Source organism: Buteo buteo, chromosome 13 (genome assembly GCF_964188355.1).
Source record: "Buteo buteo chromosome 13, bButBut1.hap1.1, whole genome shotgun sequence".
Classification (NCBI taxonomy): domain Eukaryota; kingdom Metazoa; phylum Chordata; class Aves; order Accipitriformes; family Accipitridae; genus Buteo; species Buteo buteo.
Window position 1 is genome coordinate 26,998,263 of NC_134183.1, and position 12,725 is coordinate 27,010,987.

The window sequence follows — 12,725 nt, forward strand, 5'->3', positions numbered from 1 at the left end:
TCAATGATTACTTTCTCATGTTGATTACATCTCTGTGTTGAGTATGTATTTCAATCAAATACCATGCACACAGAGAAGGAAGTATTTTTTTCATGTAGAAATCTATGTTAATGAAATAAATATGGCACTGCCTGCCAGGGTTCAAATTGGACTTCTTTGTACAATACCACCTGTGAGGTAAATTGCAGCACATGTGATTACAATAGATGATGTGTACATAATTCTTTAGGGATATATTAACAGAGGCTAGTTTAGGATGCAGCTGCCAGATAGCTGTTAAGAGGAAAACAAAGAAACCATCCCACTGTGATGGGTCTGGAGCTGGAAAAGAGTGAACTCATGAAATGGGAGCTGTAACTAGCAATTCTACTTTGCTGAGTTCAACTGAAAGTACCCATAACTGTGTTGTTGAAGTATGAATGAGAAGACAATATAATAAGTTGTGATCCAAAATCTTCAATATTTACAGTGCTGTATACAGGCAGAAATATCCTGCATTTTCCTGCATCACCTACATTCTAGTTTTGGAATTCATGTAGTTAATTGTTTGGGGAAATAAGCATGATTACTTTCATGTATGATTTGTACAAAACTAATGTTCGTTAAATTTTGTCATATGGATAAGAACATCCCAAACAAAATGGTATCACAGACAGAAAACAGTGAACAGCTAATGTGAAGAGGGAGAAGGGGAAAAAAGATTATTGTAATGGCAGTCATACATTTTAACTTAGCCCTAGCAGGGAAAAAAATTGTGTATCTTATGGATACAAGATGATCACTTGTAAATGATTAGCAGAAAGTCAGGAAATATGGGTTCTATTATTTATTTTGTCTCACACAGTTGCATAACAGTGGCTACTTGCACATTTTTTAAAATATCTGAAGTGATTAAGAAATGTAAGTATCATATATATGCTGTGGGGTTTAGGCTTAAGTATTGCTTTTTGAAATGTAACTTGAAATGTCCCTTGAGTACTTGTCAGCACTTTTAGAAAATTGTCTCTGGGATGTCTACAGATCCTATCTGAAAAGGGCAATGTACAGAATACCTACTCATGTTTTTGAAATATTTTGTTATATAAGAAGAAAAAGTGGGATTAGTATTTAGACTTATTTTGGCAAAGATAGGTATTTATTACATTCAAAATGTGTAACAGTTCTGAATACTTTCTCCAATAATTATGATAAATATATCTTTTATTACTAGATCATTTTCTGCTTAAATGATATAGCCATTGGAACTCATCACATTCTCTTAAATAATCTGGTTGGATCAGAGCTAGGCTATTAACCACCTTACTAAATTAGGGGGTTTATGCCTCATATGTTATGAATCACCTGAAAAATTCTGCTTTTGGTCTAGTTTGGACTAATGCTAGTTTTATGATTTTGGTATAGACCAATGTTGCCTCCAGTATTCCTTCTGGATGAAAGTGCCATTTCAGAAATTCTCATTAAGTCATTCAGAATGTGTCCTAGAACAATATGATTAAAATAGATTAATTCAAATTCAAAACACTGAATTACTTAGCTAAAAAAATTAACAGAACATGATTTCCTTGAAAGATGTGGTAATAGCTTCCTAGAAAGATGTGGTAATCTTTTTTTTTTTTTTTTCTCTCCATTTAATTTTGTTGCATGACAGTTATGTTCAGTAATATAGACTGAATTTCCCAAGTCACACAAAGATGCAGTCAGAAATGAAGGCATATTAAGTAATTTTAGTTTGGTAATTATAATCAAGTAGCCTGAGCACCAGTTTGCTAATTTGAACATTCTGAGTGAAATTGGGGTATAATAATTTAAAAGAATGGTTTTATTAATAGTTGTATTTTCATTGCTCAACTTAAGAGGTGTTTAAAGAGACAAGTATAAGTGGCCTAGGACTCTTGCTGTTTACTTTATAATTTGAACAGACTCTCCTAAGGCTACTCTCAAAATTCATGTAACATTTGGTTTCCTTTGAACTAATAAATATTAACTACAAACTCCAATATCAATTCACCCAATTATGTGGCTGTTACACTGTTAGCAAGGTAGGAGAACATGCCAGACTGTCTTTTACAGCCTCAGTAAGAAAACTTCCCTCCTGACTGCTGAAACATGCTCAGACACAATGCTTGGTGCTCTAAAACATAATACCAGTACTGTAGGGATGGCAGGATGTAAAAAAGAGCAAGAGGCTTGAAACACCTGTGTAGCTGATTACTTTAGTAAGTGGGAGGAAGGAGGGCACAGTCAGCCCCTTGTAGCTGGCCAGCAGTGAGAAAGGAGGATTCCTTACAGGGAAGAGGCTCTCCATGTGTTTCCAGCTGTGGTTTTCTCTACATTTTTTATGTTGTCTCTTGCCTGATGAGATAGTATTTGTTTCCTGAGTGGATGAATGGAATCGTAATTTGGACATAAGGTATAAGAAAGTTTCTTTTTTCTGACTTGTATACAGTGTTTTAGAGTGCTCTATAGAAGAACTTGCTTGCCCTGGAAATTATGTACCTTTTTATTTGGTTTTGGTTTTCAGTCTTGGAAATATTGACCAGGATCTCCATGCTTAGTAAAAAATGTAAAAGGTTTAGTTAGAAGAATGAAGCTTACTTTAATTGGAAGAATGGCTTTTTGTCACCAGTTAGTTTGAAAATAGCCTCTTGAAGTTGTATCCAAAATAGTTTTTGAATAGTAACAACATTTGTAGGGAGAGTACTGTTTATTTGTCATGCTTGCAGTTCATATGTTGTCAGAAGTGTGTTTAGTAAAGTCTCACCTAAGCTGCATAGGCTATTCCAAGGAAATCAATTAGCATGGCCGAGTTGAAGTTGCTTTTGCTGGTGAAAGTTGCACTTTCCAATTGTACTAGTACTGGCTGCACTCTCTAGGATTCAGTTGTCCTTTCTATTTTATTTAAGAGCTTCTGTCAGGGTATACAACTCTTGTTTTCACAAGGTCTTTGCTGCAGAAGCTACACAAGCACTGGATGGAATCAGTCTATTCCCCACTCTGTGCTGCCTTCTTCCCTTGAGTCAGCTAGATCCATGTTTTTTCCCAAATCCATCTGCTTAGTGGCTAGCTAAAGAGCCTGAACATTGCCACCCTTAGAGTTCATGTAGACCCCTTAAAGGGCAAATATATCATCATAATGCAATGTTGTGCATGTGTTATGCAAGAAGCCAGAAAGCTCTTGTAATGAGCATTTCCACACACCGGACAAGCATCTAAAAGTTCACATTTGCCACTACATTGCTTACAGCTGTGCATACAAACAGCCCACAGAATTATGGTTCCAGTTCACCTGAGCAGCTCTGGGACTTCTGCACAGATTCGCATGCAATCTTTTCAAAATTTGGTGTTGTATCTTCAGCTCTAGATAGTATGTATGTTCATCTGTAATAATTTTTGTCTTTAACAATCATGAAGTTCTCTATTTGCCTTTTTTTTTTTTTGCTGTAAACAGTTACTTTGATTGAAATATCAAATCCCACTTGACATTTAGAGGTCATAATAAAAACTTATAAAATTAGCACAGGTTATTAAAGAAAATATGCCTCATGTTAGCAGGTGGGGGTTTTTTTCTGTTTTGAAATACATTGCCTTCTAATTAGACAAATATCAAAAGTCCAAGGTATCAAAATGGCCAGGGACAAGTCTGATCAGCTTCTTTTTATAGTCTATAGCACCTCCCAGTGTCTATTAAAATGTTTAAAAGAAAGCAAGCCAGCTTACCAAAAATGGAAGTAAGGTAAGGCGTGTATGTTATTAAAGGTTGAAGTACTAACACTAGGAAATTCCTTCAGAAAAACCCATGGGTAATGGGTGTATTCAAAAAGTGTTTTGATTGAAGGAGATGAGTGGTGTTTGTTATTCCCTGTTGAAGTTATTGTGGTTATAAATGCTATGAAATGGTCATGTTTTCTGTGTTTTTGTTTATAGTTTTGCATTGATCTAATGATGTTCTGACTGTGCTTAATTTTGAAAGATTGCATACTGAAGGAAAATTTCAGTGTTTTTAACAGAATATCTAGACTTTTTAATAATTTTATCCTGTTTTTGAATTGTCAGATTCCCACTATAACTTTAAAGACCAAATGCTCTGTTGGAATAAATTGACATAGCTTTGCTGATGTTAACTGGGATTTACCCATCTGATCATCTGATTCAACCTGTTTAGAATATTGTAGTCTTCTGTTGATAAACTGTGCAGGTACTAGAGTCATGCCATAGGCAGTGTGTGAATACTGGAAAAAAAAAAAAATTCCCATTACAATTTAATCCTCGTTTTGTCCTTTGTTTCAAAAGCTAAATAATAGTCAGGAGAGCGTATTGATTGCATTGGTATTTTTATTGCTTTTTTGGTGTGTTTTCGTGAAGTTGTAGGCCACTTCTGTGAATATCCACTTCCAACTTTTCAGCACCAATTGTTGTAAAGAATTTTTTCCATTTGTATAAATGATGTCATGTGTTATGAAAGTTTTAAAGTGTGACAATTCAGTGCTATGATTGTTAACCTCTATTATGTTATTACTATAGGAATTTTCACTGTTAACTGTTTCTTAATAATGTTTCTAAATAACATACACCAGAAGGCTAACTTGACCTTTCCATCAGCTCATATCCAGAATTAAAAATTAAAAATAAAGTCAAAGGTCAAAAAAGACAATTGAAATACAGTTGCCAAATATAGACAGTCAATTATGCAATGAAAGCAGTGTACCACCCAAGAAGAGTAACAACCTTCGTTGTCTCAACTTATTTTGTTTTGATGAGGAAAGTGTTCCAAAATATACTACTAGTTGATAACATCCTGTGGTGTGGAACAGTATAATGATATGCTTTAGGATGCCTTGGGTCTTCCTGAGCTTTAAGGAAGATGGAGGGGAAAACCAGCTTTGTTCTGTACTATGGGATCCTAGAAATCTAAAAAAAATCACTTTCAGATACTCAAACAATACAGAAAGCTGGAAGCTGTGAAGGGAGATATCTGGATTTTGGTTTTGTTTTGCAAGACTGACTGTATAAGGAATTAAATTTCCTACCAAATTCTATTTGCCCATATGGAAAATTGCTTCCTTAAAATTCATCTGAGCTCTGTGTTTTTCTGTCTAGCTACTGACTTCAGTTATTTTTGTTAATATTCTATTAGTCAATTAATATCCTATAATAAAAGTATTTAATATCTATAACATTTACACACAATTCTTTTGTAGGTTTGGAAGTTTTTTCACTAATAATTTTTAAAGCTCTTTACACAGAGGTGAATAATTCTTTTTCATAGAGGCACAGAGAGTTTGAAGAATTTTCTCAAAGTTTGTAAGCATATTGCTTAAAAGTTTAGATTAGCCTCAAGTCTCTCGAGTCTCAGGTCAGGGCCACTTCAGCATATTTTCTTTAGGATGGAGCAAAACATGCTTAATGATACAATACAGAATTTTTTGTACATTCAGAATTTATAAACAATGGGGGAAAAAGCTGTGAGGGAGAAGGGGCTGCAATTTATCTTTTTAAATGTATCCTGTAACTGCATCTGCAGTTGGCTGCTGAACTTGATTGATGGTTCCATAAAAATATAACATTTCTCATTTCTGATAAGTCTCAATATTGAGAGGTTCAGAAAAACTGCCAGGTCACAGCTGAATTAACAAAGGTGTATCAAGGTCAAAAGAATCAGTTTAAGCACAATGTGTATAGATTCAACTTCAGTGTTTTTCACTGCTCATACTGATTTTAGCTCATACTCCAGTTTTGAAACACACACAGGCAGACATAGCCCTGTTGGTGTATGTTAGCTTGTGAAGCTGCTGCCTGTGCATGAGCCCGGAGGTTTGATTCCCCCCTCAGAGCTTATGCAATCATTTTGTGTTCAGAGAAGAAAGTGAGTATAAACTGCTACTGTTCTGACTTTACACATATTTTTCAGCTGGTAAATACCATGGAATAAAGAAGGTGGTGAAGATTCAGGAGGTAAATTCGGAAGTGATTAACAGTTTTAACGGTGTTTTGTGGCACCCCTGTTTACTGTGTCAGCTGAGCACTGATCTCAACACAGATACGTGAGATCTGAAGAATCTTGCTGCAATGGCTCAAGATTTTACTCCCTCCTTTCTTCTCCTCACTTCCCCGAAAGTGTACTCTCATCGAAAAAGTCAATAGAAGCTGTAAGACAGGCATAACTCAGCTGCTTCTGTTATCTGCATCTTTGCTAAAACCCATCTTCATCAGCAGTTGATGGTGAAAAGCTGGGATTTGTGATAAGGTATAGGGTAACGTATAGGCATAGAGTCTCTTCTGCTGGTTGAAACTTGAGGGGTGGTATATACCGCCAGTGCTAGACAAAGAGCTAGAGAGAGCAGGGAAAGCTGTTATATTTAAATCTGATTAATCACTGTAGGAGAGAAAGTCATCCTTGGCACTGTAGGCAAAGTTTTGAGAGGATACACATATATTGCCATTTGAATTAAATCTCTCTCTGTTATAACCAAGAAGATTAGCAGACTGCTAATGCGAAGCAAAGGCACTTTCACATTAGTTAAGATTTTTCTCCTGATGCCAATGTATTGGTTGGACCGACAACCTCTGAAAAATAAAGAATGCAGTTGCAAAGACAGACTCTCTGTTTGGTTGGAACACACATAACCCTTAACTGAATCTGGTACATCAATATCTGCCTTGATGTATCTGATTTTCAGATACTGAATCTTCTTGCTCCTCTATGTAATATGTATTTAAGAAACAGAAATAAAATTTATATAGTGGCACAGCATACATAGTCCAACATTTGTTTTACCCTAAGAAGCATATATATAAAATGCTATTGGAAATAATTTTGATTCCTAAGCAAGTTTGAGTATTTAACCACTAACATGCATATAAAGTATATTTTGTCATCAGTTAGGGTTTAGGTTTGAACAAAACCAAGTTAGAGTTCATTTAATATTGCTGAAAACTGTGACTTGTTGGATTTTGATCAAAATAGAAGTAGTTTTCCAAGATAAAAATTTTAATCAAGATTTCAGCCATTTTGTGCCAAGATCTCACTAGACTATCTTTTCTTTTTTTACTTTTTTTCCTTGGCTTTATCCACTGAAAAGAAGAGGAAATAGGCACTTTCTGGGTTTAGAGCACACATGGAATATGATAGGATCAGACATCTTAGGATTCAGGTTCCGGGAAGGCTTTTCTAGTAACTAAGAGACCCTTTGAAGTCTTTAAAATGAGATTCCAAAGGCAACAGAGCATGGAAAGTCCTAAAGCATCATCCAGCCGTAGTTGTAAATCTTCTTGGGTAGAGTCAAAATAAACTCTGATTTTTGCTGCCTTTTTTTCTGAACAAAATTGAATAAAATCTGGCAAAATTCATAAACATGAACTGAAATGGAAGAAGGAGTAAGCAGTAATAAGGAGACATTTATTTTCCATCAAAGATAAAGAGTTAACAAATTGTCGTGTTATCTCCAAGATTTGTTCAGTCACTCTCACTTTTTACAATCATGAATTCAAAAAGTCTGTTTTGTGTGCCCACTTAGATTATTTTACATGAACAAGATACAAATTTTATTTTTTTAATAAAAAGCATATAGTTTAGGCTTGGACAAGGTATAATAAGTGATTGGAAAAATGTTTATGAATAATGACAGATTTTTCTGGGTGACCTCATCTCTTGGCTGCTTCCTAATTCTTGCTTTAGTGTTTCAGTATGTGACTCTAAGTTCTCACTCTGCCTTTCAGTTTTCAGAATGAAAGCAAAGCTGTCAGGTGCAAAATTATTTCCTCTGCTTAATGAAGATCACTGTCCTCTGATTTGCTTAGTTTACTCTTGAGTTATCACCTTCATGTCCACCAGAAGGCTCTACTGCTTTCTGAAATGTGTACAGAGTAATATTCTTCAGGTACCTAACAAGGTCGTCATTGTTGTAAACAGGATTCAACAATGTGCTTTCACTGAAAACAGTACACACACATTTCTTGGACTAAGCAGTTAACTTCTAATGCGTTTTGAAACAAGTGAATGATAAATACAGATTAATTATAATTGGTGACTGAGGATTTGGTTCAGTATTTAATTTTGTCATGGAATTTCAATCTACATATATTTAATACAGTGGCTTTTGAACTAAAATCTTAGGAAATTTTAACACTTCCATTATTTTTGCTGTTACTTTCATAGGATGTGCATATGTATTTTATTCTGTAACTTACTAGAGAAGTTTGAAATACAAAGACCCTAATTCCTCACCGTCTTGGCATTCTAACATTTATAGCCCCGACTGATGGGAGAAGCTCTGTGAATTTTGGCACTTGCCAGTTACGATGAAGTTATTCTACAGACATTTCTCAGTATGAAGATTGCTCTTCACATTATTCATGCTTCACAATTCATGGGCTGAAAACAAGCAGCTGACTGCCTGCAAAACTGTCAATGCAGCTTCCTTTATGAAGCTAAGTTATGATAGTTAAAAATATGACCTTTTTTCTTGTTTTCACTTCAGTAGCACATGTTAGTGATTCAAAAGGGAAAAGGATAACCTTTATTTATTATGGAAGTGGAAAATTAGGATAAAATAGATACCTCTCAGAGCAACACTCTTCATACCCATTGATTAATTTGACTGCAACTGTTCTGGGATTCCATCCTGAGAAACAGATTTGATTTACCTTTTACTAACTTTCAGAACTGGAAATTATGGTACAAGAATATTTGAACACCCAGATTGATACATCTTTGTAATGGGTATGATTTAAAATGATGCTTTTCAGAGACCCTGTATAAAAATAGCCTCTTTAGTCTTCTAATGTTAAAAATTTTGCTTAGGGAAAGTGTATTAATCCAGGTGAGGGTTTTGGGTGTTTTTTTTGGTCTGTCCCCGTCCCCCCCCCGTCCCCCCCCCCCCATATGATAGTATTTTCTTTATGGGTATTTTAGTAGAAAGCCATAAACACATCTTCAAAAAGCCTTCTTACATATTCTGTTCAATAGAGGATGTGACCAAAAAAAAGTTTTTTGCAATAATTTTTTTAGTTTCTCAGAAAATCCAAGTTATCAGTGTTTACATTTTTCCAGTCCTCTTTGTCTATATTTCCCTATTCTACTTGTCCAACAAAAGCATTTGGATATTATTTCCTAGTATACAACAGATAAATTACAGCAAGAGACTTATACTTAAGATGGTGGGAGACTTCCCACATACTTTAGTTAAATTTAGTGGAGACAGTTCATCATAGCGCACATCAGTTACCAGATAAACCATTCAAGTATTGATTGTTTTTTCTCCTGATACTTGTTGCATTTACCAGAAAAAGAATTCAAAATTTTTTTTCACTGCAATATAAATGTAAGGGTTTAATGTCTCGAGGTTGCCTTTCTGTAATTTGTAATGGTTACCATCACTAAATATTCTTAAAGTGTTCAGAAAACTTCAAGAAAATGGGTTGCCTTTAGCACAAAATGATCTGATATTCTCTAATGGTTTCACTACAGAACATTTCAGGGTGTCAGTGTGCTTCAGCAGCATGGGCTCCTGCAGAGAATTGAGAACCTGTACTTGAACTTGAAATAATGCTAAATTACTAACAAAGTTTTTATTTAAGCATCATGGAACAAAAAAAAAAGCAAATTTCTATAATTATTCAGCTCTATATGCTGTCATAATCTCTTTAAAGTGTTTGTAAATAATAACAGAAAAAAATGGGTACTGTGGATATTCACTTATCTGCAGAAATTTAGAAGAAAATATTTCAACAGTCAGTACATTTTTTCCCAGTGATTTTTATGGGAGCAACATTTCACTCCAAAACTAGCCCTATGGATCTGTATTGTAGCAATGACCTCCTGAAATTCAATGGGAGTCTTCTTGAATATGGACCAAATAACATATTTGGCTGCTGGCCACGTGTTGTCTTTCAGAGGAGTATGCTTATTTGCTATGTAATAGTGTAGGAAGAAAGGAGACATATGGAAACAAATTTTAAAAGAAACAGTAACATTAGTCAATGATGTTTTAGCCACGCAAGTTGCCAAGCTCTTAATGTAGTCATGAAGCAAAGAAATAAATTATGAAGCCCACTAGCCAGGCACTTAGCTTGCAAAAGTGCTGTTCTTATAGAAAATAAGCAGACAACTTCGGTTGAAAGCTGAATCACACTAACAGTTCTTGAAGTTGGATTTATTGATTTCTTTTGCTGCTGCTCTTATAAAAAGCACAGTAATACGTACAACCTACATTAAAACTGTATTTAATACCATCCTTGAATATATATTTGTCCTTTCAGTTGACAATAAACACTAGACCAGCATGTCTCTGCCCCCCTTTCTTTATAATTTCATTTTGAAACATGCAATATAATCCTATGTATTTTCCTGTTGTATCTTAATAAAGTAATGTCTTTTCAAATAAGTGTCATGTTTCTCTAAATAATATATTTGTAATAACATGAAAGCTAAAGTGGCAAAAATAGTGACTGTAAAATTGATTCCTTCAAGTCTAAATGGAAGATACATAGGTATTTGTGTGAAAAATACAGATTAGTACAACAATTCTTTTGCCAGTTCAAAAATTGTATTTGGTACAGCTTTGCAAAATATTATATGTCCATTCTCTCTAGATGAGTCATATTTTTGGAATAAAGGGGAGAGAATATTTTTTCAGCATCATGATCATTGTAATAATGAACTGCAGAAACTAGAATAGATTTTGTTCCTGGCTTGGCAGACTATCTAAAAGATTTTGCAAGAGAGTTTACATAATTCTTTCCATTGAACTTTCTAGTATTGCATATGTTTTAATTGTTAACTCAAACACACCAAACTTTTAGGTAGTTTGTGGACTATATAAATGTGGTTTAATGTTTCATAAGTATTTTATGAGCAGAGTTTGTGGTTATACATTTTCATACTTACAACCTTAATTCACTTGTTAAAATAGGCTCTCTGTTTGCTAATAGTTACCAGCTGTAACTAATGCATTAGCAGATCTACAATGTAGTATTTAAAATGACGCATTTCAAAATCAATAACAAATGTCCCGCTGTAGGATTAATTGGAAAACTTGTCTTATACAATGGTCAGTACCCTACACAAAATTCTTCTGAAATTACGATAAATCAAGGAATAAGAAACAATGATGTATAAATTTCTAAAAACTTTGAAATAGGAAAAGCAAAAGTATTACTTACTGTAGTTGTTGTTTGCTTCTCTTGTCCCCTTTACTTTGCCTCGTTTATCAATCCTCATATACCACTGAGTTCGACAGAAAAGTCTTCTCACTCTTACATCCCCCCCTTCCATATAATCATAGCTTCTGGTATGTCGCTCAGGGCTGGAACAGTTCACATTTGTAGCCATTTGCTCTGGAGTCATGTCATTGCAAGCTAAAGATATAGTGCCCATTAGAAAGATAATGTAAAAGTATGATCTGTAGAGCAAAATTGGCAGGATCCATGTCAGTATCCATTTGTGCATTATAGTGCAGTGTTCTGGGTGTTCATGAACAACATAATGAAAATTAAATCTCAAGTAGACTGTTGCTCTTAGGTCACCGACCTGCCTTCTGTCTTTACGAGTTACAGATTCATTTAAATGAGATTGTTCCCTCTTCTAGAATTCTGATCGTTATTCCTTAATAGTTAATGGCGAAATAGAAGAGCTTCTTAAATATCTCTTCAGTCAGAATATCCTTTAAAGACACAAGTTATAAAAACCTTTGTTGTCATGACCTTCTGTACTACTTGAATTTGCTGCTTGCACTGAAAGTAAAAGATCTGTGAGAAAAGGTGCATGTATAAGTTTTTATGCTCAACTGTTACAAACGTGCAAGGATACATTATGCTATTGAAAAGTACTATACATAAATGTATGACATGCTAAGCTGATTTTTAAAAATATGCAAAGGTATATACAATAGATCTCTCTCACACAACTTTTTACATAAACAGACATTTAAACTGATTGTAAACATAGTTCTGTCTTCAGTTTTAAGTCCTTCCACAAATCCCCTATTGAATCTGTTGAACTACTTTCTCATGCATGGTAAAATTCTGCTGATTACTTCATACCCATATATTCACTATTAGCACAGTCTATCAGATAACTTTTCTCTAGTTCAAATTTCAAAACAGACCTCATAGTCTTAGCCCTGTATTTTTATTCCCACCCTTTTCATTTTGTTTATAGAAATAGTTTTCTTAATGCTTTTTTAGCATCTAGCATATACAAATGAAGATAAAAGTTATTAGCTATTAGAAACTGTTGAATGTTCTTGTAAAGTACAGATAACTTACTTGTTCCTGTTGATAAGAGCTGAATACCCAAGTACTCCATTTCTGTTGTCTGCTTTTTGCAACATGAGACACTCTACTGTAGCTACAAACTTCTCAGCTCAGAAAGACTCCACCAGAATTATAATTGTTTCCATAAATCAACACGCTGGAGAGATGGTGTGTATGTGCTTATGCGTGCGCGTGCATGTGTGTGTTGAGCCTGTTGTTCAGTCCTTTTCGATAAATACCTTTGCTGACCTCACTTGGAAGCAATTAGAATTTAACCAGTCAGCTGTCAGTTGAATGCACAAACGAAAATAAAAGACTTGCATTGTATCGTGTCCAATGGTCATCAGAGGGAGCTATGTACATAGTTTATACTTTAAATCTCCAAGAATCTACTTTCTAAAAACATATATTCTGTGGTGTGTGGATAGAAATTGCTTCATATGCTAGCTAGTGTTTCTGTGCTTTGATTTAGG

General features: G+C 34.6%; 1 protein-coding gene across 4 annotated transcripts in view; it reads right to left on the minus strand.

The window, feature by feature from the left end:
- The window catches only part of FGF7 (fibroblast growth factor 7), a 30,545-nt gene extending 18,045 nt beyond the window's left edge, over positions 1–12,500 (minus strand). Inside the window, exons 1-2 of one of the 4 annotated variants that reach the window (XM_075045217.1) lie at positions 12,265–12,479; positions 11,161–11,355 (exon numbers count right to left, since the gene is read on the minus strand). In XM_075045217.1, the coding sequence (XP_074901318.1) occupies positions 11,161–11,355; positions 12,265–12,304 (235 nt within the window). In that variant the 5' untranslated portion in view covers positions 12,305–12,479. Of the gene's footprint in view, positions 1–11,160; positions 11,746–12,264 lie in introns of all 4 variants that reach the window. The other 3 variants (XM_075045216.1, XM_075045214.1, XM_075045215.1) reach the window with 3 other exon arrangements.
- Between the last annotated feature and the right edge of the window lie 225 nt (positions 12,501–12,725).